The sequence below is a fragment of the Lagenorhynchus albirostris genome, chromosome 13 (assembly GCF_949774975.1).
Source record: "Lagenorhynchus albirostris chromosome 13, mLagAlb1.1, whole genome shotgun sequence".
In the NCBI taxonomy this organism is placed as follows: domain Eukaryota; kingdom Metazoa; phylum Chordata; class Mammalia; order Artiodactyla; family Delphinidae; genus Lagenorhynchus; species Lagenorhynchus albirostris.
The window spans coordinates 67,298,006-67,324,751 of NC_083107.1; the positions used below are offsets into that span (position 1 = coordinate 67,298,006).

At 43.6% G+C, this 26,746-nt stretch overlaps 1 protein-coding gene across 1 annotated transcript in view; it reads right to left on the reverse strand.

The window, feature by feature from the left end:
* Positions 1–26,351, reverse strand: part of PLB1 (phospholipase B1) — a 122,825-nt gene extending 96,474 nt beyond the window's left edge. The window contains exons 1-4 of the mRNA XM_060169830.1: positions 26,163–26,351; positions 5,000–5,061; positions 3,670–3,742; positions 2,417–2,475 (exon numbers count right to left, since the gene is read on the reverse strand). Of these exons, the coding sequence (XP_060025813.1) occupies positions 2,417–2,475; positions 3,670–3,742; positions 5,000–5,061; positions 26,163–26,220 (252 nt within the window). The 5' untranslated portion in view covers positions 26,221–26,351. The remainder of the gene's footprint in view (positions 1–2,416; positions 2,476–3,669; positions 3,743–4,999; positions 5,062–26,162) is intronic.
* Positions 26,352–26,746: the final 395 nt, after the last annotated feature.

Here is a 26,746-nt window from a genome sequence, read left to right on the forward strand (position 1 = left end):
ACACAGATGCAAGTCAGGGAGCATAAGGATGCCAGACAGGAGAAGTCCTGAGGGAGGCTAGCCTCCAGGGCCGAGGCAAGGGGGATAGCCTGTGCCCAACTGAACGGGACCTGATTGACAGCAGAGGTTTCCCTCAGGAAAGCTGGATGGGGGTGGTGAGGGGAAGGAAAGGAGAGAACAGGAGGAACAAGGTGGAGAGAGTGGGGGAGAGCTCAGGGGGAGTCACAGAGGGAAGGCTGGGACAAACCCCGCAAACTCCCATGCCACCATTTTGCCCACTGCCGCCATTTTCTCCCCACACTCTTCATTGGCTGCCTGTACTGGAGACACACAAGTAAGTGAGACACAAGCCCTGGCTTCATGGGATTTGATAGAGTGGATTATAACCTCTCTGACGTGGAAAATGTCTGTGACTCTTAGTTAAGGGGGAAAAAAAGTCACAGCTAGTATATTGCAGTATAACCCTATTTAGGTTACACACACACACACACACTCTCTCTCTCTCTCTCTCTCTCACCCTATATGTCGGAGAGTATGTGTGTGTGTGTGTTGAGGCAAGAGAATAGGAGATGTGAATGAGATCTTCCATATTTTATACTATCTACATGTGCTTTGATTTTCTTCTTATACTGAACATGCATCACAAGTGTTAGTTTGAAAATAATTTTGATGAATCTGATCTTTAACGTTCTGTGAGGAAAAGGAAGTCCACAGCAATGAGACAAACAAGTGCTAGTCATGGATACAAGTAAGCGATCGGCCTTGGCGACACAAAGCCTCAGGAACTCGAAGCAAAAGCATGGGCCTTACAGACTTCCGTCTTTTTCATTTCACTGTCTTCCATTATTTTTGCCTGGTCTGATGTCTTTTATAAACCAGGCTAAGCTCATGACAGCTGACTCTCAGGGCAGACAGAGGAAGGTAGCCTCCTAAGAACTGTGCATTCAGGGCTCACCCTGAAGGTTGAGGTGCCCGTCAGCGTGATGATAATGATTCTGGGGCCAGGAGACCGTCGTGGACTGAAACCGTCTCCCAGCGCCCTGGGCCTCGGGCTCCCAGGAGGAGAAAGGGTGAGCTGAGTGACAGCAGGAGATGTGGGGATGAATAATTCATGAGCGAAAGAACTCTCTCCGAGCTGGGACCAGACAGTGGAAACTGTTGATTGGTTTAACTTTAGAAACCTGACTTGGGGTGGAGATTTCCCTGCAGTGAATTTTCCTGCCCAAGGAAGGAGAATTTGAGTCCTCCAGCTGGTGTCACACATTCCTGGCTCTGTGACGTAGCGATCAGCACGCAGGGACACACGCAGGGACACACAGGCTCGGCGGAGTCAGTGTGCTCTGCGTGACATGCAACCTCTTTTCTCATTATTCCAATCCCCCCCTTCACATCCCTCCTACTGGGAAACCTCCACCTTCACCCTCATACACACACACACGCATACGCACAGTCACATGTGCAGTTTTAACACCACCATCACAGGTAGAACAGAACAAGGGCGGGAGCCCTGGCTGCAGATTTCACTGGGCCCTGGTCAGTTTTCTAATGTGAAGTCCCATCCTTTACACACGGCTGGCGCTGTGCGTGGGGTAGCAGGACGGGGCTTGCAGCGAGGAGGCCGGCTGGGCCCAGGGGCAGGAGCTGAAGCTGCAGGGGGTACAGAGTGCAGCAGGGACACGGAAGGACATGGGGAAGGACATGTGGTAGGTAGTGGCAGGAGGAAGGCACAGGAGGGGAGAGGCAGGGGCATCCTGGTTCTGGTGCAGGAGGTACAGCTGGGCCCCAGGGCAGAGCTGAGAACACCTGATTAGTTGTCTGTTCGGCTGGGAGCTGCTAGGACTTGGGGGGCAGCAGTGCTGAGACCAGAGCAGGTGGGACTGTGGGAAGCCAGGACTGACTGGGGAATCACACTGGAAATTCCGCTCTGCTCTCCAACCCTCTTCTCTTTCTGCTCACCTCCTCTCTCCTCTCTCTTTCCATCCCTCCCTTCTTATTGCTTTCTTTCTCTGCTACCTGACCATATAGAACACCACCACTTACAACCTATTAGCAAAGAAGAGTGTATTTTTAAACATTTACCATGCAGGTAAGGACATTTTTGTTCTTCACCTCATAAAGAGAAAGTTTAAGAGATTACTTTTAAAATTCTGTGTGACCTTTGACTTAATTTATCATTAGGTTTGATTTTTTAATGAAACTCCAAAAGTTTCTTCATCCTAATGTAAAGGGAGGCATTCATTTCATTTAAGACAACAACAACATCAACTCAGAACCCTAGAGTTTAGGATGTTTTCCAACTCAGAGAATGCCCTTCTCTCCCCAAACGAAGCGTTCTGCCTGGTTACTAGGAGCTCATTTAGAAGTTCACCAGTCCCAAACCCTATACCTCCCACCTCAATCTCCTTGGCAAACTCACAGTTTCCACATTGCCAATGGCTGCCACAAGTTTAATATCAGAAGGGCTCAGAGAGTGGACTGCAAAGACAAGAACGCATGTAAGAAGGTCAGATCTATATTCCCCATGATGTGGGCCAAGGGCGCCAAATGGGAGAAGCAGACCCATGTCCCCCACCCCAAGGACAGCTGCTGAGGCTCCGCCTGTTGGCCATGGGAGTGGGAAGCTGAAGATCAGGCAGTTGCTGGGAGCCCTGGAAACCTGCTCCAGAGAGGCTCACTCCTCTCTGGAGGCCACACTGCTAACTGGACTCAGTATCTCCAAATAGGTGTCCCATGGAAGGTCACTCACAGCCCTCATTCCCCTCTCACCTGGCCCTCTTTCTGCCTCTTACTTCCCTCTATCCCTTGGCTCTGCACTTCTGGGCTACCATTAATGAGTGAGAGAGCAACAAATTAAAATGAAAACCATCTGGGTTCAAAAGGGTTCATGTTAGCTTGAAGGAGGCAAAGCCTGTGAACACACAGGCTTTGCATCGGATGCAAGCTGTGTGCAAATGGTACCAAGAAGCCTCCGTGACCTACCTGGGCCCCTAGCATCCTTAGAATTAAGTTTCTTTAGAAACCACTGATATATTCCTCGGTCATATTATGGGGGCATTCAAGGTAAGCCTCCCAAAGAAGCCACTTCCTAAGAAGTACATCAATTTCTTTTTCTACCCACATTCCTTACATGACAGAATAGTGAGAATAGCATGCTTAACTGGAAACCCTGGTAAGTCAGTACAATGCAAACATAAACAAATCCATTAAACACAGTTTATAATGCAGCCACGTGATAGGATAAGGCTGGAGAAGAGGACCAGCTCAAGAGCAACGTTCAGAGCATCCAGGTATTAGATAAATGTAGCCCATTACAGGACTAATATGTCTAGAGCTGCCACTGTGGCTACATTACAGGATTGGGGAAGGCACGTGAGTGACCAAGCTCCAAGCCACAGCTCCTGTGACTCGGTTCTACCCACCTGGAGGTGAGCTCCCAGAGGGTGCCCTCACCCAGGCAAACCACTGTGGGGTCATGCCGGTTTTATCTCTGCGTGGTGTGTTGGGCTGTGTCCCTCCACAGGAATGACTGAGGGGGCCAAAAGAGGAAGGACTAAGGATGGGAAAGAGAGAGGGCTTGAACAGCCAAAAAGTGCAAGAGGAGTAGTGCTGGAGCCTCTGCTGGCCACACCAGAGAGAAGACGCTGGCCTTCCTGGCTCAGCGGCACATACCTGAGTTAGAAGGCGCATCAGATCCTGACTTCTTTGAGTTGCATGAGAATGGAAAACCCTTCAGGCTCTGCCACTGAAACCGAACATCGGAAACATCAACTGCCTTGTATGGCAATATTACAGGTCCTGAAAACTTGGTGTAGAAATGACCAGGTACTTGTTGTACTAGGCTCAAAATCCAGAAGCAACAATTTTCCACAGTCATGGTCTTCTAACCCCTTACCCAGCTCACCTAGTAAAACGGGACACGTGCCTATTGACAGTGATTTTAGCAGATGGCAGTTAAGGATACCCCAGAACAGTGGGGTGGAGAGGGAGGGAGGATAAAGAATAAGAATAAGAACAATTCTTGGAATAGCGAGAAAGTTCTGGGGATGGATAGTGGTGACAGGTGTCCAACAGTGTGAATATACTTAATGCCACTGAACTGTATACTCAAAAATGGTACATTTTATGTATATTTTACAATAAAAAAGAAATCATTAAGAAGAGACCCAGTATATCTAGACTGAAAAATGTTTAAATCTGTTCTATCCTATGATGTTTTTTTATTATCTGTTTCTTTCTTTAAATTTGATTATTTACACAAAAGTAGGTATATGAGGAATTATGCTATTTGCTGCTGGTAACTGGATAAAGTGGAAACTGGGAGACTCTCACATTCCCACTGGAACGGAATGTGTCCTAAGCCCAGAGGGGCTGATGAGAGCACAGGAGGGACTGGGTGACCAGTGCTGGGGTCCTCAAGACCACTTGGCCTCCTCAGATGCCTGTGAAATTTCAGAGCAGCCTCTGCTTCTGTGAATCACATGGAGGGCTTTGGGAAGGGAGATTATGTGTTTTCTCCCCAGAATTGAGAGTGGAAGGGGAAATACTCCAATGGGGGAAAAATGTGCAGTAAATGAGTTGCTTGACCACATCTCTCTGTCACAAGGAGACACAAGTTAATTTCTCGTGAATTACCAATTTCGGTTAAGAGATAAAGCATTTACTCTCAACTCTTATCTTGTAGATATTCTGGGAAGATCTCACCCAGATGCCTTCAGATAACTCACAGCATCTGCTTCAAGGTTCACAGAGATAACCAGCCCATCTATAATCTTTCCAGACACTTCTGGGAACCACCTGCTCACTCTGCAGGGATGATGAGCCCCAAATTCCAGGGGATACAGTTATGCTCTGCCAGGCAGCCCGGCTGTCCCTGGAGAAGCCGCTCATCTAGCCCATTCCCTCAAGGCCTCAGGGAGGGAACCTGCCAACTTGCATCAAGACTTAGATTCACCCTCTAGAAGGGAACTCACTCCCCCTCCCGTGAGGACAAAGCCCTGACCTCTGGCCATAGCTGCTCTTCCAGTGTGTTCTCTCCAGGGGAGGTACGGGCCTGGGTAGTTCCTAAAAGAAAGCAAAAACAGTTCAGGTTATTTAGCTGGAAATTAACTCCCGCCCAGATTTGCAGCTTTCGTGCCCTTCCTCCCTGCCCAACCTATGTGCCCTGCTCAGTCACGTCCCTTGTGTTAGGAAAGTCCAGGTTCCATTCCTCCACTATCACCTCCATTGTTTGGGACACTGTGCTTCCATTAATGCAGCCTATTAACCAGAATCCCCAGGATGAAAAGCAAAAGTGCTACCTGGGAGGGGTCAGCAATAACCCTATATCATTCATGGGCACATTACCACAGATGCCTTTATTGGTTCCTTAGCGAAGGGCAGAACTCTCCAGGAGAGTAATGTTGGACAAATAGCTGCTGCTGTTTGGGGATCCAGGACAAATGAGGGAAGGCAGAGGACATCTGGGAACAGTCTGAAGGTGATGTGAGCTTAGCCATAACTATACACAGTAGCTGGACAGCGGCTGTCTCCAGTGGGCTTACTGACGGTGAGGCAAAGAGGAAGAAAAGGCAGGTGGAGAGCTGCGAAGACACTGTCCTTGTCCCAGCTTACTTTGCGCCAGTCTTTTAAAACTTTTTTTTTACTTTTTAAAAATATAATATATGTACAATGAGAGACTCATTTTGTAAGCTCATGAGTTTTCCTATCAAACCTACCATCAAACTTTTAGCTACGGAAATGACAGTGTTGTGTACAATAACAGCACTCATTTTTCAATAAAGGAACCAAGACAACCACCCACGGTGCCACTACCCCTCTAGCCCAAGAGTGGTTTCATATGCTCACACCCTCCTGTCCACCATCAGTCTCCTGATCAGTCCCACTTTGTATTCAGTTGTAATCAATGTGGATGCAACGTTGTATCCTACAAGCTCCCTTTAATGTATCATGAGCGTTTTGTTCACACTGTTACATCATCTTGATGCTTACTTCAACACCTTCAAGAAACATTTATGATACTGATATGTAATCAGAGGTCTGGCTCCCTTGCTCCCTCTGGCTTCTCCCCACCCAGTTCTCTGCCCAGAGCGCACACTCCTTGTAAGGGCATATCATGCAAGAACCCCCAGACAGCATCAGACAAGGCTGAAGGGAGGCCTGGCTTGGGGGAAAGCGCTTGATTTCTTTACCCCACCCTTCTTTTGCAGCTTTACTTTCTGACCCTGAAAAGAATTTATCTGGAGTTTCATGAGGAACAAGAGTATATTTCCATTTCACGCCCACGGTGAGATCAGGCACTGATTTCCACTTCGGAGCTCGTAACAGGAATGTTGGTTGGATCCTGCCCCCAGATCTCAGTGACCCTTTTGAAATGCCCGGAAGAAATGCTTCTGTGCAGAAAGAACTGCATGATGGGAAGGTGTTGAGGTGTGGACAAACAGGGAGAGCTTGGAAGGGCTGGAGCGAAGGCTTCATAGCTGGAGGGGAGTGCAGGGCAGGGCAGATGAGTCTGCACAGACAGATGGCAGCTGGGCTGTGGAGCTGTGAATGCCAGGCTGCTCCACAGGCAACAGGAAGCCATGACCAGTCTTTGAAGGGATGACAGGGTGTGTTTTAAGATGATCATCACTGGGGGCAGTGAGGTAGGTGAATTCGCAGGGCAGAGATCTGAGACCATTTTGGTAACACTGTTTTTAAGCCGGGATAAAAATGTACATGGGACTCAACACATATGCAGCTTCTGGGTGCCAGGCACTGTTCTAAGCACTTACGTGAAATAATTCATTTATTCCTCACAACAACTCTATGAGATAAATGCTATCATCCCCACTTTACAGTTAAGAAACAGGCCCAGAAAGGGTAAGTGACATTTTAAAGGTGACACAGTGAACACCTGGCGATGGAAGGATTTGAAAATGGGCAGCCCGGCCCCATGGGCCGAGCTCAGAACCAAACTAAGTGTAAGTCACAGCCTAAGATTTGGACCAGGGCTCAGCAAACTTCTTCAATATAGTCAATATTTTAGATTTTGCAGACTATACAGTCTCTGTCACAAATACTCAGCCCTGCTGTTGTACTGTGAAAGCCACCATAGATAACATGTGGACAAATTATAGAGACATTTGAATTTCATATAATTTTCATGTGCCATTAAATACCTTTCTTTTTATTTTTCTCAACCATTTAAAAATGTAAAAACCTTTTTGGATATCAACAAACTGATTTTAAAGTTTATACGGAGAGGCAAAAGACCCAGAAGAGCTAACAGAATATCAAAGGAGAAGAACAAAGTCGGAGGACTGACACTGCCCAAATTCAAAAGTTACTATAAAGCTACAGGATGATACTGGCAGAATAGACAAACAGACCCATGGAACAAAAGCGAGGGTCCAGACACAGACCCACACAAATAGAGTCAACTTCTCTTTGACAAGAGTGCATAAGGCAGCACAATGGGGAAAAGACAGTCTTTTCAACGAATGATGCTGTAATAACTAGATGTCCACGTGAAAAAAAAAAAAATCGATGTAAAAATCGTTCTTAGCTCACAGGTCATACAGAAAGCGGCAGAAGGCTGGATTTGGCCCATGGGCTGTTGTTTGTTAACCAATGTCTGATCTAGACACTATTTTTGTTTATAATTAATTTTTATTGGAGTACAGTTGCTTTACAATTTTGTGTTAGTTTCCACTGTACAGCAAAGTGAATCAGCTATACGTATACATATATCCTCTCTTTTTTGGATTTCCTTCCCATTTAGGTCACCACAGAGCACTGAGTAGAGTTCCCTGAGCTACACAGTAGGTTCTCATTAGTTATCTATTTTATACATAGTAACAATAGTGTCATTCCCAATCTCCCAATTCATCCCACCCCGTTGATCTAGACACTACTGAAAAGAGGTCATCAAGGTGAAATGGGAAGATAACATCTCTGGTGATCAGCAATATCCCTTAGCCCTGGGCATCCCCGATGGGAGCCTGGGATCCATCTCTAGATTACCATGCTGGTTGCTGATGCCACAGCTCCTCATTGGGCTTTGCCAGCACCTTCACAAGTAGAGGAACACAGGGGCTAGAGCGACTCTCCCTGGTCTTTGAGAAATGTCCCGCTCAGCACATCTCCTGGTCCTCCAGGCTTCATGCCTGAGAAATAAAAAATTGCTCCTCAAAGAAAGCCTTTGGTCTCTGTTGAAAATAGCAGTTTTCTTAAAAAAAATTTTTTTAAAAAGATTTTTATCATCATGGATATGCTTGTACTCTATAATTTATAAATTTTAAAAATTGAATAATATAAGCAGAAGATCTAGCCCAGTGCCTGCACAAAGTGTATATTGAAATCTGTTAATTTTGATGAAAGAAGTTGTTTCATTATCAATCCAGAGATACAATCTTACAAAATCTATGGGATACAGCAAAAGCAGTTCTTAAAGGGAAGTTCATAGCAGTACAGGCCCTCCTCAAAAAACAAGAAAAATCTCAAATAAACAACCTAAACTACCACTTAAAAGAACTACAGAAAGAAGAATGAAATAATGTCATTTGCAGCAACATGGATACAACTAGAGATTATCATACTAACTGAAGTAAGTCAGAAAGAGAAAGACAAATACCATATGATATCACTTATATGTGGAATCTAGAATATGACACAAATGAACCTATCTACGAAACAGAAACAGACTCATGGACATTAGAGAACAGACTTGTGGTTGCCAAGGGGGCGGGGTTGGGGAGGGATGGAGTGGGAGGCTGGGGTTAGCAGATGTAAGCTATTATATATGGAATGGATAAACAACAAGGGCATTTAAAAAAGAAAAAGAAAAAAGAAAAAAGAATCCAGAGAGACAGATGTCATTATTAGTATAATTTTAAAACAATGAAAGTTAAAATTTTTCTTTAGAGAGGTGGGGCTGGGTTGAGAGACCCTATCTGCTGACTCTAAATCTAAAAGGTTTTAAAGGGGCTCAGAAGAGCTTGTTTTCGAAGAGATGGATCCCTACATCTTTCCCTGAAAACATCATGGAATCTTCTGGGCCTGATTTTCTTCCTCTGCAGACATTAAGTCATGCATTTCCCCATTTTGTGTGTGTGAGTGTGTGTGTGTGTGTGTGTGCGTGTGCGTATATGTGTGCCCATCTGTTGAGAGTCATAAAGGCAGCAAGAACTTGAGGAGTAAAGAGCCAGAGAAAAGGACAGCAGAGAGAGCGAGTCCAACATTTGATGCTGTTTTTATCCTTGAAACACTTGCCAAATCATGGGCAACAGAAATCAGCAGGTAAGTGGCTAATATGCTGGGCAGAGCTTCAGACTGCCCATGGAGCTGGGGGGAAACACTGGAGCCCAGTGCCCATCAAGGAGGAGGTGCCCTGGTGAATGTCCCAGTCTTTTATCTGGGACTTCAAAGAGCTAGACCCTTGGAAGATGGATAAAGTGGAAATAGACCAGCCTCCAAAAAGACTGAAGCCCAGCTTTGAGTCAGACCGATTCCCAGTATTAGATTAGAGTGATCTGCCCCTACCTAACTGCTTGCCCAAAGTAAAGCCTTTATGGAAGAAGACAGCACCATCTGGAACATACAGTTATTTAATTTTTCATACACAATACCTGGCTTTCAATAAAAAAAAAAAAATTGGGACTTCCCTGGTGGCGCAGTGGTTAAGAATCCGCCTGCCAATGCAGGGGACACGGGTTTGAGCCCTGGTCCGGGAAGATCCCACATGCCACGGAGCAGCTAAGCCCGTGCGTCACAACTACTGAGCCTGCGCTCTAGAGTCCATGAGCCACAACTACTGAGCCCACGTGCTGCAACTACTGAAGCCCGCATGCCTAGAGCCCGTGCTCCTCAACAAGAGAAGCTACCGGATTGAGAAGCACGCGTACTGCATCGAAGAGTACCTCCTGCTCGCCGCAAGTAGAGAAAGCCCACACAAAGCAATGAAGACCCAACACAGCCAAAAAAAAAAATAAAAATGAAAAAAAATTACCAGGAGATAATACCAAATAAACAGGAACCAAGAGATAAATCCCAACAGACAATAGACAGTGAAAAGTGGTGGAATAATGTGGAAATAAAGGGATAATATCTGTAGCTTTGTTAGCCTGATGTTTTGTTCCCAGTTGGGGTGAGGAGTAAACCAATGGGATATTCAACGGGGCGATCCAGGAATGAGAAGGAGGAAAAGGGAAGGGCAGAGATACACCTCACATATTCCCGGCTGGCTGGGAGTCTGCGTGCTGGGAAGACCTGCAAGAGCGCCACATAAAATTAAAGGGAAGGAAACCTTGAAAATTGTCTGCAACTTTGTGTTCACTCCCCACCCTACACACAGACCGATAAACAGAGCCTTCCAAATTCAAGGTCTTCGGACACCACCTCTGTCCAAATCACTGATCACTAAACCATGCAGACTCAGGGGTGACTCCTAGGATGCCAGGTTAAAAAAAAAAAAGAAAGAAAAAACTGAGCAAAGACATCAGTGGCTGTCCACTGCAGGGCAACAGATTCCACAGTTTAATTCCAGGCAGGTTACTAAAACATGAACCAACAACCCTCAGAAATGGAATGTAAGACTGTTAAATGTTATCAGACATGTCCAGTTTTCAATGAAAAGTTACTAGATGTGCCATGAAATTGAAAAGCGAGACCCAGGAAAAAAAAGAAGCCAATGAAAACGTGGCCCAAACGTTGGGTTTTCCAGGCAAGGTCTTCAAAGTAGCTATTACATATATGTTCAAAGAATTAATGAAACTGTGTTCAAGGAATTAAAGAAAAATGTGAAGGTGAAAGACTCAACAAATAGAAGCTATAAAAAGAAAATTCCAGAGATGAAAAATAAAATAACTGAAAGATTTACTAGATGGGCTCAGTAACAGACTTGAGATGGCAGAAAAAAGAATCTGTAAACTTAAGGACAGATCAATAGAAAGTACATTTCTGAAAAATACAGAGGAAAAGAGATTGAAGAAAAACAACTAGAGCCTCAGAGGTCTGTGGATACCGTCAAGCATAGAAAGCGTACAGTTAGTGAGTCCCAGAAGAAGCAGAGAGAGAAAGAGGCAGAAAAAGATTTGAAGAGATAATGACTGAAAATTTCCCACATTTGGTGAAAAATATTGAGTCACGGATCAAAGAAGCAGGGATAAAAACAAAAGCAAACAAACAAAACAACCACTTCAGGTAAGAAAAACACAATTTTACCTAGACACATCAACTGTAATAATTGATGTGTTCAGGTGTAGTTTAAAGCCAAGGTAAAAAAAAAAAGCTCAAACAGCAGAAGAAAACCAGCTTTTCATGCATAAGACACCAACATTACGATTAACAGTCAATTTATCGGAAACGGTGGAGGCCAGAGGCAGTGGAATGACATATTCAAAATGCTACAAGGAAGATGACCCCACATGCAAGCATAGTAATGTAAGAAGAAATGAAGTACAGAAAGTAAACATGTAGGTAAATCCAAAATAATATTGCCTGTATAAAACAGAAGCCGGCAAGCTATAGCTCATAGGTTAAATCTGCCCACAGCCTATGTCTGTACGGCTCACTAGATAGGAATGATATTTATATTTTTAAAGGGTTATAAGACAAAGAAGAATATGTGGTAGAGACCATACATGATCCACAAAACCAAATATTTACTGTTTGGCCCTTTATAGAAAAAATGTTTGCCCACTCCAATACAAAAAATAAAAAATAATAGTGTGGAGTTTAAAATATATGTAATGTATTGCTGTGGGCAGATGTGAATGGAGCAAATGGAGTTACACTGTTGTCAGGTTTTTCTTTATCTGGGGAGTGATTGATCCTCATTTATATTAGACTTTAATATAACAAGGATGCATGTTGTAATCAAATACCAAAATAACAAAAATGTATAATCAGCAAGCTAACATTGGGCAGGATACTGCAGGGACACTGAAACAATAGAAATGCTTAATCCAAAGAAGACAAGAAAGGAGGAGAAAAGATCATAGAACAGGTACGACACATTGAAGCACAGGGGGTCAGATATCATTTTTAAGCACACTTGGGATGAACGGAAAAGAGAAGCTTAGGGGGCTGCATGAGAACTTCCTTCAGTGTCTGAAAGGTCTGGATACCAAGGGGGATGGCCTTGTTCCCTGTGGCCCCCAAACCAGGACTGGACCAGTGGAGACAGGTTGTCCCTTGGTAGAACAGCTAGAGCTACCTGAATAAGAATGGAGCTAGTGGGAAGCAGCTTCATAGCACGGGGAGATCAGCTTGGTGCCCTGTGACCACCTAGAGGGGTGGGATAGGGAGGATGGGAGGGAGGGAGATACAAGAAGGAAGAGATACGGGGATATATGTATACGTATAGCTGATTCACTTTGTTATAAAGCAGAAACTAACACACCATCGTAAAACAATTATACTCCAATAAAGATGTTAAAAAAAAAAAAAAAAAAGAATGGGGCCGCTCAGGGCACTTGGTCCAGGCAGGGGCTGGGGACCATGGGGGGCATGTGGTACATACACCAGGCAGGTGTTAGGAGCTTGGACACCCTTGGTCTAGTCAATCTCTCCATGCCTCTGTTTCCTCACCTATAAGGTGAGGTCGATAACACCTGCCTCGTGGAGTTACTGTAAGGGTCATTCACATGTAAACATGAAGCCTGGAATCTGACACGTGCTAAGGTTCAGTAACTGGTAGTTATGATTATTATAATCAGTATAAGAAAGATGATTAAGTACAGACCATTTTTCAGATACTTCCAGTCTCAATATTCTGGGATTTCCTTATATAACTAGAGAGTTCGTGTTTATCCTGATGATCTAAATCATCCCTGATAACTGCCCTGGGGCATCACAGAGAGGCTGTACCTGGAATCTAAGTGTCTAGACCTGAAGACCCGGATGGAAACTTAGGACCCCTGGGTCCTATCCCCACTGACTCCTGGGCCCTCACTCCAGTGCTTCCCACTCTGCTTCCCATTCTGCTTCCCACCAGCAAATGGAAGAAAAATTCTTGCCTTTCCCATAGCACCCCAAGGTATTGTGGGAGAAACTGTCAAAGCACTTGTGGCCTGACTGGACCCCAATCATGGAATCCCAAGGGAATTTTCCCATTTGGAAGGTTGTTTTAGCCTCAAGCTCATGGATCTATGAAGGGCGTAGAGCTCCCTGAAAAACTACCACCTCAGTATGGTCAATAAGGGAAAAAGACAAGTACTTTTCCACCTGCTAGGCAGGAAACAGAATGTGTGTGCACACTCTTAAGAACAGGTTTGGCTGAGATCAGTCATCCAAGCTGGAGAGAGCTGTGACCACTGGGGTCCTGGAGCCAACAAAGGGCCATCATAGTATTAGGCCTTGGCAAGGCAAAGTCACACAAGGTTCTCCTCCGGGAGGCCCCTCTGAACAGTGGTTCTCAACCCACTGCCTGCTGCCCAGCCCCCAACACTGAGATTCAGATTGGATTGGCCTGGGGGTGGGGGGCCTTGGTGTGCTGGACCCCAGCAGATTTTCAAAGCCCTTTGAGTGATGTTTGTGTGCTTCTGAGGTTAACAGCCCTGACTCTTCACGGAAACCCAAAGCTTGTCAACCCAACAGCTGGCCAGGGGGAGGGAGTGTGATTTCAAAAGCAAAACTAAAACAACTCATGCGCTCTTAATTAGTAGATTTCCTTTACTTTTTTATTATTTTTTACTTATACTGTGTCTAGAGCACAACTTTCCACCACCATCCCTGCCTCGAAGAAAGATGGCCATGTTGTAACCCTGATCAAGCATCAATCTCTCTGGACCTTGACTTCTCCATCTATAAAATGGGGATGAGACTGGCTTCCTTGTGAGAACAGGAAAGCGCCGTGTGAATAGGAGAGGCCACACACTTGCAAGGGAGGACTTGTCTCCCTGGATGAATGGGAGGCACATGCCCTGGGCAGTGGGAAGGACGGTCAAGGCCAACACATTTGGAATTAGGGCCACTCCTCAGTGTACATTAAATCTGGGGGCTCTTTGAAAAAGTATAATGTCCTCACAGCAGCCCTAAAGGGTAAGTAGAGGCAGGATTGACAGGCTCTAGAGAGGTTAGGTAACTTTCACCAGCTCACACGAACCACACCAGCAAGGGCAGGGTCAGGCCTTGCACCAGCACTGCCATTCACTAACCAGTGAGCTATCTGGGTAAGCTGGGAAGGGGAGGGTCCAAGTCAGCCAGGGTTTGTCTTCTGTGCTGTCCTGGGCTGTAAGCAGGTCTTCTGGGCTTTGTCGGTCATCCTGTGCAGCATCTTATCCCCACTCACACTTAGGGCCTGTGGGATGCTGTTGTCGACCTGCGAGCAGGCACTGCGCAGGTCATGCACGGCTGCTGCTCCTATACCAACAGTGCTCTGAGGAGCACAGGATGTTATCAGGGTGCTTGGGTAGTCACATGCCACAGTCAGTGAGGGCGACCCAAGGGCCAGAGAACCTTTCTGGGGTGGCTAGACTGACCTCTGTCTTAGAATTCTAGAATGTCTGTGGTGGGCTGAACTTTGAGATCATCTCGTTTAATACCTCAGCAAACTGAGACCCAGAGAGGTTATCAAACTTGCCAAAGACCACTCAGCAAGTTATTGAAGGCTGTGTGTGGAGCTCAGTTTTCCTTAACCTAGTCTGGCCTGCTTTCCTTGGGACCAAAGTCTGTTAAACTTACGGTTACCAAAGGGGAAAGGTGGGGAATGGGGAGGCTGGGATTAACATATATACACGGCTACATATAAGATAGATAACCAACAAGGACCTACTATATAGCACAGGGAACTCTGCTCAATATTCTGTAATAACCTAAATGGGAAAAGAATCTGAAAAAGAATAAATATATGTATATGTATAACTGAATCACTTTGCTGTACGCCTGAAACTAACAACATCATAAATTGACTATAGTCCAATATAAAATAAAAATGTTTTAAAGGGCAATTATACAAAGGTTTTTTGTGTGTGTTGCTCTGTAGCCTGAGTTGCCAACATACGGAAATTTGTTCCTTTGCTGTGTCTACAAGAAAGGTATTTTCAGCTGCCCTTACCTTACCCAGCAGTCAATTGAAATAGATTTAACAGCAGGATGCCAAAAAATGATTTCGAATTAACACTGTTACAATTTTTGGGTAGACACAACCTTAAGTCTGATGAGATTATTAAAAAATTAGAGATAATTTGGGAAGTCCCAAACCACCGTTCTTTAAATACCCATGCCCTGTGCTGATGACCCCGAGGAGACACCCATTACAAATTCCATCCTGGACAGAGACCAACGCACCCTCCCGTCTCCATCTCTGATGCCCACCCAACACTCAACCTCAAACATCTTGTGCCCCAGGAGAGGGAAGATGGTTCTAAGAGCAGTCCTAACAGGAGAGAGCACATTCAAAGCTGACCTGACCTTTGGCCCTTGGTTCATTATATGACCTCAGACAAGGACTGCTTCCCTTTTAGATTGTATTTTCCTTAATCTCCTCATGGGGACACTTGAGGCGGGGCCACAGCCAGGAAGGAACAACCCAAAGAAGAGAGTCCCATGGTAAAGATGAACAAGTGGTCCTGGGCAGTGGCAGGTCAGAGCCCTGATCCCTCCACCATCACTCTGCTCCAGCTTTGCCTCAGCCCCAAGGGGCCAGAATTTAAAGGGACCAGGGACCCCCAAAGCCAGATGGGGGCAGAAGCAAGGATTAGTGAGCTCCAACAGGAGGGGGATCCCAGGAAACTGTGGGGGGGCCTCACGTCTCAACCCATCGGGAAGGTCTCCTCCCAGAGACAACTGGGAGGTTCTGGTCTGAAGAAGGGAGCATCGCCCGAGGACCACTACTTCTCCCTGAGATGCAAGAGTGCAAGAGGAAATGGCTGCCTGACTCAGGACTCAGGAAGGCACTTGGCCTTCCCAGAGCCCAGCAAACTCCCTGCTGGGCCTCTTTCTAAGAGCCAGGTGAGCCTCTGACTCACCAGTGTGTTGCCTCTTTCAGTGCATGACCTTTTATGTCTGACCAGCAGACTCATCCTGCCCAAAATACCACTTCCATTAGGCCACTCCTCTGCTGAAGAACCTTTAATAGTTTCCCCTTCCCAATACAGCAAATCCAAATTCTAGACTTGCTGCATGACCTTGAACTGGTCACTTAACCTCTGTAAGGCTTAGTTTTTTGGGGTTTAAAAAAAATTTTTTTTAATTGAAGTATAGTTGATTTACAATATTATGTTAGTTTCTGGTGTACAGCAAAATGATTCAGTTATACATATATATTTTCTATTTCATATTCTTTCCCATTATGGTTTATTACAGAATGTTGAATATAGTTCCCTGTGCTATATAGTAGGAACTTGTTTATCTATTTTATATATAGGGTTTAGTTTTTTAAAATGTAAAAATAACAGATTTGGATTAAATCACTTTAGAAGTCTCTTTAAGCAAAAAGACACTGTAATAATCTCTACTGTTCTTATCTAAGGATCTCAGAACCTCACTTTACCTAACTCATCACCTCCCCCAACACCAGCCCTGCCCTTCAGCCCAATAGGCCCACTCCCTGCTCCTCAAATCCATCACGTTGAGCCCTGACTTTGCCTTTAGGTATGTTGTTTCCCCCACTTGCATGCCCTCCCTGTTCCTCTGCCTTTATCTTAAGCCCACTCATCCTCCAGCGTGCTCAATCGAGTTTCACCTCCCACGTGAAAATTCTCCAGCCCACATTCATCTCTCAGTTCTCTGAATCCTGTTGCTTTTATTACAGCTACTTACACCTATTTTGGTACTTAATTCTTCTCCAGTGATTTTTATGCAGATCAGTTCTCTCTCCCCAGAGGGTTCCGTACATTTGGTTTATTATCTCCCTGGCAGGCTCAGCCCTACTTGGGTTCTTAGAAGGGTGCTCAGACAGTTAACTGACAGTAGCAAAAATGCAACTTGATGAAAATGATGATTGACAATAAAGTCCTGAAAATCTACAAGGTGCAGATGACATCCCAGGAAAGTAGGACTTCTGAGCCCCCAGAGAAAATCCCATACCTGTGCCCGCTACTCAGGGCAGGAATTTGGAGGCATGTGTGTGAGCTGAAGTGGGGGCTGGGAATGGGGATTCAGGCATCTGATGTAGAGGAGAGAGTCTGACACCAGAGTTCCACCATCTGCCACCAACTAGATGGGTGACTTGAACAAGTCCCCCCGACCCCTCATCAATAACTGGAAGGACGTGGGCCACCAGAAGTTCTCCAAGATTGCTTTCTACTCTTATTTGGAAAGAGTATTTCTAGAAGGCTGGGCTGGCATCCTCCAGGAAGGACTCCAGGCCCTTGTGAAACAAACGTTGACTAACTTTACTTGTTCTCATAATGAAAGAGGCATTCCTTTCCTTACACAATGAGTTCACCCAGTTCCCACCTTTGGCTTCGCAGAGACAGGCCTGGCATGGGTGTGTTACCAAGGCAAGAGTTTTCATTCACAAGCAGGACAGTCTCCTGGGGAACTTCTGACCCATGCCAGGAAAATGAAATTCTAGTGACAATAGTATTTTACTAGGCACAGGGACTTCCTTGCCAACTTGTTTTCACCAATTGTAGTTTTGAGATAATGATGTTTCAGTTTTCTAAACCAAAACTTTCAGAGCAGGAATCTGTTTTAATATGGGTTTTGGTGAGCCCATTTTAAAGCTTAAACAAAAGCACTGGTTTGGTTTGGTTCTTTCCTCCTTTGGGCTCTATTGTAATGCAGGGAGATGGTGAAAGGCCCTGGCTCTGGACTCAGTCTCAGGACTAAATTCAGACTCCTGTGCTTATTAGCTGAATGAACTTGGGCAAGTATTTAACTTCTGGGTCTCAGTTTTCTCATCTATAAAATGGGGAGAATAGTACATCCCACTTAAAGGGAATATGTTATATATGTACAGTGCTTAGCATGGGGCTTGGCTATTCTAGGCAACCTCATACCACAAATTTAGTTTGAAGTGATCCTTCATGGTAATGTCCCAAGTGCCTGAAAGATGATGTTCATATAGTCTCTGAAGACAGCCATCTTCATCCTAGGCCTTCATCCTAGGCCTCAAAGAATCTCACAAATAACTTTTCAAGGAGTCAAAGCACCACACACTAAAAATAACCAAGCACATAAACAAACACGGTGTCCAGGAGCAAGTATTAGCAGAAAAAAACAAAGCAGAAATAGATCAAAAACTTTGGAGACTGAAATTATCAGACAAAAATTATAAAAATACTATGTTTTAAAAAATAAAAGACAAACTAGGGCCTCCCTGGTGACACACTGGTTAAGAATCTGCCTGCCAATGTAGGGGACATGGGTTTGAGCCCTGGTCTGGGAAGATCCCACATGCCACAGAGCAACTAAGTCCGTGCACCACAACTACTGAGCCTGCACTCTAGAGCCCATGAGCCACAACTACTGAAGCCTGCTCGCCTAGAGCCCATGCTCTGCAACAAGAGAAGCCACCGCAATGAGAAGCCTGTGCACCACAATGAAAGAGTAGCCCCCACTCGCCGCAACTAGAGAAAGCCTGTGCACAGCAACAAAGACCCAATGCAGCCAAAAAAATAAATAAATTTTAAAAATAAATAAATAAAAGACAAACTTGAGGATATTTATAGGAACACAAAATTATTTTAAAAAGTAACATTGAAAATTTGGTAAAGAACTAAATGTAAATTAAATTTGAAAAATAAAACCAATTTTCCAAATCTATGATCAGGTTTAACAGCAAATCAGACACAATAAGAAGAATGAATAAACTAGGATATGTGTTATAATAAATTACTTAGAATGCAGTATAGAAAGACAACAAGATGGTAAAATTGGAAGACAGGCTAAGAGACATGGCACATAAAGTGAGAAAAGCAAACAAACATTTAATTGGCACTGCAGAAAGAAAAGACAGAAATAGTGGAGTAAAAGCAATATTTCAAGAGATACTAGCTGGGAAATTTTCAAAACTGATGAAAGATATTAAGCCACAGATTCAAGATACACTACAAATGTTGAGTAAGATTAACACAAAAATGAATGAACTAGGAAACACATATACAACATAGACTGTATATTTTTCCAAAGATGGCCATGGCATTTCCTTCCATCCTGTATGCACTTTTGCAATATGACTTTTGCCACTCTTCCCCCCTTAAGAAGTGAAGTCTATTTCCTTCCCCTTGAATCTACGCTGGCCTTGAAACTTGCATTTACCAACAGAAGCAGCAGAAATTATTCTTGAGTCTATGCATTAAAAGGCCTTGTGGCTTCCAATTTTGCTCTTTTTGGACCCTGAGTCTCAAGGTAAGGAATCCCAGGCTTTTCATGTAGAGATAAAGGCTGTGTGGAGGGGCACCAAGGCACCCCAGTACCAAGTCTCCTGATATGGCATTTTAGACTCTCCAAGTCAATCCCAGACAACACTATGTGGAACAGAGACAAGATCCCTGAAGTCATCCCAAACTGCAGACTCACTGAATTGTGTGTAAGTAAATGTGAAACATAAAACTTTCCAAGACTTACTTAAGCAGAAGTAAATATGAATAATTCCATAACCATTAAAAAATTGAGTCAGTAGTCAAAAGTCCACCAAAAAATAATATTTCAGGCCTAAATGGTCTTATTGGTGAGTTCTACTACCAATTAAAGGAAAAAAAATTTCATTATTAAAAACTATTCTAGAAAAGAGAAAAATAGGAACACTCCCAAATTTATTTTATGAGAATGTATAACATTGGTATCAAAATCCAGCAGTAGTGAGAGAAAGGAAAGTTATAGTTCAATCTCATTCATGAACATATAAGGGAAAAAAATCCTAAGCAAATGTTAGCAAACCAAATCCAGCAGTATATAAAAACAAAATACACTGTGACCAACTTGATTTTATTCCAGGAATGTATGGATGATTCAACATTAGAAAACCATTCAACATAATAATAAATCTAAAAGGAAAAAAATAATACACTTATTTCCATAGATGCCGAAAAGACCTTCAACAAACTTTAAAGTTCATTCCTGATAAAAATGAAACCACAAATTTGTGGATACTTCTTTAATGTGAACACAGAAAACACACATATATGTGTGTGTATGTATGTATGATTCCCAAAATCCATCATCTAACTGAACAGGGAAAATGTGTTTCCTACTAAGATCAGGAACAAGGTGAGAATCCCCACTATCACCCTTGCTATTTAACATTGTATTGGAGTATCAGACAATGCAATCAGGAAAGAAAAGAAGTAAAGGCAGAAAAAGGAAAAATATCTCTATTCGTTGATAATGTGGGACTAACCATGAAAACTCTAGAGAATCAATGATAAAACTAATTCAAACAATGAAATAATTTAGCGAGATAGAAAGTATAAAATTAACATAGCAAAAAGTAAAAGCCTTCATATACATCAATGTATGGCCTGGCTTGGTTAGAAGATACAGTGGCCTCTTTCTATTTTGCAAATTTACGGCAATTCCAATAAAAATACCAATACCTTTTTTTTTCTAAAGCTAGGCGAATTGTTTCTAAAATTCATATAGAAAAATAAACATGCAAAAATAGCTATGAAATCCTGGAAAACAAGTGCAATGAAGGTAGGTGAAGTACATTGCAAAATGGCCACAAATCTCTCCTATCCTTGAATGTATGTCACTTTGCAGTATAACATTGCTGTTCCTCCCCAAAAGAGGAGAAGACTATTTCTCTACCCCTTAAACCTGCAGTTGGCCATATGAATTGTTTTGGTCAATGGGACATTATCAAAGATGATGCAAGCATGAGACTTGAAAAGTGTTGATGCTTTTGGAGCTTACCCTTTTTCGTTGCATTCTGGAACCTGAGACCACATGGTCTTTTAAAAAAAAAAAGACAACTTCCTTTGCAAGCAGAGAATTTAAAACTAAAATACTACTTCTCATATGTGACATTTGCAAAAATTCTAAGGCCTGACAATACACTCTATTGTCAAGCTGTGGAGAAGTAGGCATTTTCATATATATTGCCAATGGGAATGTAAAATGGTATAATCCCTATGGTTGGGGGAAAATTTGGTAATATCTAACAAAACTATATGTGTTTTTATCCTTTGACCCAGAAATCCCAGTTCTAGGAACTTACCCTAAGCTCTCCCTCCAACAACATGAATAAGACATATGTACACAATTGTTCATGACAGCATTACTTAAAGTAGCAAAATATTGGAAACAATCTAGTGTGCATATTGGGAGACTGGTTGAATATATATGGTACACAATGGAATATCCTACAGCTGGAAAAAAATAAAAAAGATTTCTGAACAGATATAATGTAATTTCAGGATATATTATTAAGTGAAAAGAAATCAAGATGAAAAAGAAGTTTATAGTAGATTACCTTTGTGCAAGAAGGAAGAAAATATAAGAATATATATTTGCAAAAAGCAACATAGAAAGGATATGACAATAATGAAATTGGTTACCGACAGGGATAGGTGGAAATGGGATGGATGGGATAGGGATGGGAATGACACTTCTCCGGGTATATCTTTTCACACTTTTGAAATTTTGAACCATGTTAATGCTTTATATATTCAAAAACTAAAGTAAAATCAAGAATGGGAGAAACTTTATAAGTGAATAGAAACAGAGACAAATTTAACTATATGTCAAATACATAACATAACCACACAGAGAGAACAAAAGAAAAAGAGTTAATACAAGTGATTTTGATCAAAGTATTTTGATTATATACCCTGTGTGGGACATATTCTAAGGACAAAAGAACCACAAAGAGATTTCGAACTTTGTTTGTGGTGGTGTTATTGTTGCAGTAATTCCAATATTGTGTTGGATGTACTGTAGGATTCAGCAAATGAATAAATTTATCAATATTTTTGTAACCTCAGCTTACACTGTGGGATAAGGACAATACAAATCAGGAATAGAGGAAGGAGATAAAAGCCTAATTCTAACTAAAATTAAGAGATATCTGTATAAATTCATCTCATTAAAAAGAAAACAGTATTTCTTGGCTCTGTCCACTGAGAGAACTTAGACATAATGACACTCCAGAAGCAATGAACACCCCTGGCATCTCGATCTTGGTTTCTAAATAAAATCCCCTATCAATTGGCACCTTAAAGACGTTGCTAATTGCATGGTGAGATAGGGAAAATAGAAGATTAGCCTGGAATAACTTGTTCCATAAAGCTAAAAAGTGCTAAAAAATTGATGGGGAAACAGGAATCAGCTTGAAGTGGCTCTCACTGGCCAATAACTTGAGCATCAAAATGAGTAATGACAGGACTGGGTTATAATATACTGATTAATAAAAGAATCCATATGTCCATTTTATATGAGAAAGATAAAACCTTAAAAGAGTGGGGCAGAGAAGAGAATTTTATTTTATGGAGGAATGCCAACTAACAATAGTAGGAGGAATGATAGCCATTTTAAAATCACCATCTTACACTTACCATGGTAATAATTCAGCCAAGAATCATCAATGGATGTTAAAAACCATTGGGTATAAGAACAGTCACTCGGTATCACAGTATCTCCCTACAGACAACTTATAAATCACATGGGGGGAGGTACCTTTACAAGGGAGAAAGCTGGCAGACACCACCTTAACCAAATTATCAAATTTAACATCACCAATGAAAATATTTGCTAACGTCACATGTATCGCTGAATGTTACACACCAAGGACACAACAATGATCTACATTGTATTTCCACCTGAAGAGTTTAATCTGATTCTAGCAACAAAGAAACAGTTTGGACCAATCCAAACTGCAGTGGGCACAAAAAAAGCCAGCCTCAAATTTTCAAGGACACACACACACACACACACACACACAAAAGAAAGAAAGGGAAAAAAAAGGCTAAAGAACTACTCTAGATTAAAAGGGTTTAAAGAGGCAGCACAAGTAAATGCAATGTGCAGTCTTTGGTGAATTTAACAAGCAATGACTGAAAAAAATGAACAAAATAATAAAAAGTCAATTAACTTAATTCACCATATTAGCAGATTAGAGTAAATCATACAATCATCTCAATAAGTGCAGAAAAATTTATTCAGCACCCACTTATGATTTTTTTTTAAAACCACTTAGCAAATTAGGAATAAAATAGAACTTTCTTAGTCTCATAAAGAGCATCTACAGAAAAGCCTGTAGCAAACACCACACTTACTGACGAAACATTAAACACTTTCCTTTTAAACTTGGGAATAAGACAAGAGTGTGTCCAACCGTCACTGCTATGAACAGTTGTGGTGAAGGCACCAGCCAGCACAGTAAGGCAAAAGAAAGAAAAGGCACACAGGCTGAAAAGAGAGCAACAAGACCGTCATCACTGGCAGGATTGTGTATACAGAAAATTCAAAAGAATATACAGATAACTTACTAAAATTTATAAGAGTTTAATTGGGTACAAAATTAAAAATTTATTTCTATATGCCAATAACATTTTCAAAATGACAATTTAACATTCCATTTATCATACACCAAAAGTATTAGATACCTAAGAATAAATTTAACAAAACATATGCAAAACCTCAGAGAAAATTATAAAGCATTGAGAGGCATTAAAAGTCTAATTATAAGCTCATGATTTGGAAGACTCAATATTGTAAAGATGTCTGTTTTCCCCTACTTGATTCACAGAATTAAAAGCGATTTCTATCAAAAGCCCAACAGGTTTGTTTTTTGAGGGGGGTAGAAATTGACAAATAGTAAAATTGTGAAAGTTCAAAGCCAAGTCACTTCTAAAGAAGAAGAAAAGGTCTTCCCTGGTGGCGCAGTGATTGAGAGTCCGCCTGCCGATGCAGGGGACGCGAGTTCGTGCCCCGGTCTGGGAGGATCCCGCGTGCCGCGGAGCGGCTGGGCCCGTGAGCCATGGCCGCTGAGCCTGCGCGTCCGGAGCCTGTGCTCCGCAGCAGGAGAGGCCACAGCGGTGAGAGGCCCGCGTACCGCAAAAACAAAAACAAAACAAAAAAAAAGAAGAAAAAACAGAAAGACTTGTTTCTCACAAATAATAAAGCTTAGTACAAAACTATAGAATTCAGATAATGTGCTACTGGCACAGGGATAGACAATGGGACAAATAAATCAAAACAGAGTTTTAAAACAGATGCATGCACGTATGAGTCCTTTATATATGAACAGAGGAGGCTCTTCAGAATGGTGAGGAAGCAACTGACTTTTCAATAAATGGTGCTGAGACAACCAGGTATCTTCATGAAAAAACACATAAAACTAGGTTCTCCTCTTACAGTAGTCACCAAAATCAATCCCAGATGTCTTTAAAAAGACCCAGTGAGAAAAGCAATTTATAAAGTTTTTAGAAGGAAATATAGGATAATATCTTCATGACCCTGAGGCCAGAGAGACGTTCTTAAAGAAGACACAAAGAGCACACACCAGAAAAGATTAAAAAAACTTTAGAAATGGACAGACAGTCTACAGACAGACAATGGCCAGACCATAGATGACAATACACCTGTGACCCACACATCTGCAGTAGACGGGCAAGGAATCAGCCTAGAACAGTCAGGACTTGGCCCATGTCTGCAGCTCCCCAACTTCTGTCCCTGCTTCCAACTCAGGACCAACCAGAGAAAGCCACGTATGTTTCCCAAACGAATCATTTAAGATGCCTGGTTTCTAGTTAGCCACCTGCAGCTAGTTTCCCCCTGGCAACAGCCGCCAGTCAGAGCAGCCCTGAAGCCTTCCCCTTTTCCGTCGTCAAGCTTTCCCACTCCCCTGCCTGCCTCGGAGTCTCTGCCAAACGCAAATGATAGCAGCTTTTACCATAGCAACCTTGGAATACATGCCTCCGTTTGTTCTCATTTGGCTGGTCTCCCTTTACTTCCCCCCCAGATTAGGAAGTTTGTTCACTTAAAGTCTCCATAAAGAGAATGAAAGACAAGCTTCAGAAGATACGTGTTGGTTATACCAACAAACAGCAAGTGCTCAGCCCATATGAACAACTAAAAAGAAATCAGTGGGAAAAAGGACAACCTGTTGAAAAAAACGGGAAACACACTAGACCGGTCACTGCATGAAAGAATTCAAATGGTCCATAAACATAAAGATTCCTAAGCCTCAGGAGTCATCAGGAAAATGCAGTCACCCAGTGCAGGAAGCAGAGCAGGCACTACCATTCTCTCTGGCCTCGCATCCCACCCAGCGACTCAGAGAGGGCGACCGACACGTCCCAGGCAGGTAGCCGAAGCAGCGCTTGGACCCCAGCCAGGCCCCGGCCTCTGTCCCCGCCTCCTCCTCTCCCTCTGCGGGCTCCAGGGCAAGAGCTTTCTGACTCTGGGCCCAGGCCTCTCATTTGGAGACAGTTAAAAAACCATCTTTAAGGGACTTCCCTGGTGGCGCAGTGGTTGGGAGTCCGCCTGCCAATGCAGGGGACGCGGGTTCGTGCCCCGGTCCGGGAGGATCCCACATGCCGCGGAGCAGCTGGGCCCGTGAGCCATGGCCGCTGGGCCTGCGCGTCCGGAGCCTGTGCTCCGCAACGGGAGAGGCCGCAACGGTAAGAGGCCCGCGTACCGCAAAAAAAAAAAAAAAAAAAAAACATCTTTAAGGCCCTCTTTGGTTTAAAAGATCCCGCCTTTCTGAACAAAGGGAGGAAGGTCGAGCCAGGGGCTGGGAGAAGAGGGACAGAGGCACTGTCTTCTAACCATTAGCTCAGAAGAAATCCAAAGCCCTGGCTTGAGCCCACTCGTTGCAGTCAGTCAGTAGTACTAAAGAACGCGGTGCAATCCTGTAGAATTCATCATCCTCAAATCTGCCTTCCTCTGCCCTTTCAGCAAAAACGAACAAAGCCCATGTAATGATCAAAATGTGCTTACCATTAGTGGTCATAGTGGTACTTTTCCATGTTAAGAAGCAAGGTCCAGGGAGGTAGGACTTGCCCAAGGCCACGCAGCACGGAGCACTAGAATCCAGGTCTTCACGACTCCTACACCTATGGCTTTTTGCTTCCCCACCACGGGGCTGTTGCCCGCCCACGCTTCTCACCTGTCCTAAGACCTGCCCATCCCCCACAGCTGTGGGCACTTAAGCTCAGCACTGCAGCCTGCTTATTCTCACCTGTGCGTTTCGTGCTCACTGAAAATTCCTCTCCCAAGCTCTGTGCCGAAGCAACATGGGACACCGGCAGGGCTGACCCATTGGTTGCCCTCTGAGCAAAAGGCAGACTTACCTCGTCCCAGCAGCAGCAGCAGCAGCCCCAGGAGGAAAGTGCGTGGCCGCAGCCCCATGCTGGAACCCTCCAGACGTCCGCGGACCGATGGGCTATCACTCTTCCTTCTGCTTTTATGCTCCTCTGTTGTCTGATAGGACGCCCGTCATAAATTTTACTGTCTTCACCTTTGAAAGGGGCAGTGACCAGCTGTAAATGATAAATATTAACATTTAGGTAGACGACTTCTCAAGGTAGATGGGTCAAAGATGGGTGGCATGTTCTAGACAAAGGCACCAGAAGACCAGGACCACACAGCCCCCTTCGCCTGGCCTCCCAGGATGGTGAGTGCCCAGAAATTGCTAGCGTCGGGGGACTGGAAATTGCTGGCACTGTGCTGGAATCCCAGGTCGGCCACAGCCGTCAGAGCTTGGGGGGCATCCCTTAGGTTAGCCCCAGCTTTTCCGCTGTAAGCTATGGAACTAAAAGCCATGAAAGGAGTGAAAGTACTCTGTAACAACTGTAAACCAGCCACCTCCGAATGTGAGCTCTCTAGTGGGCAATGTGTCCCCACAGTGTCTCAGGAGTGCCTCTGGGTTCCCTAG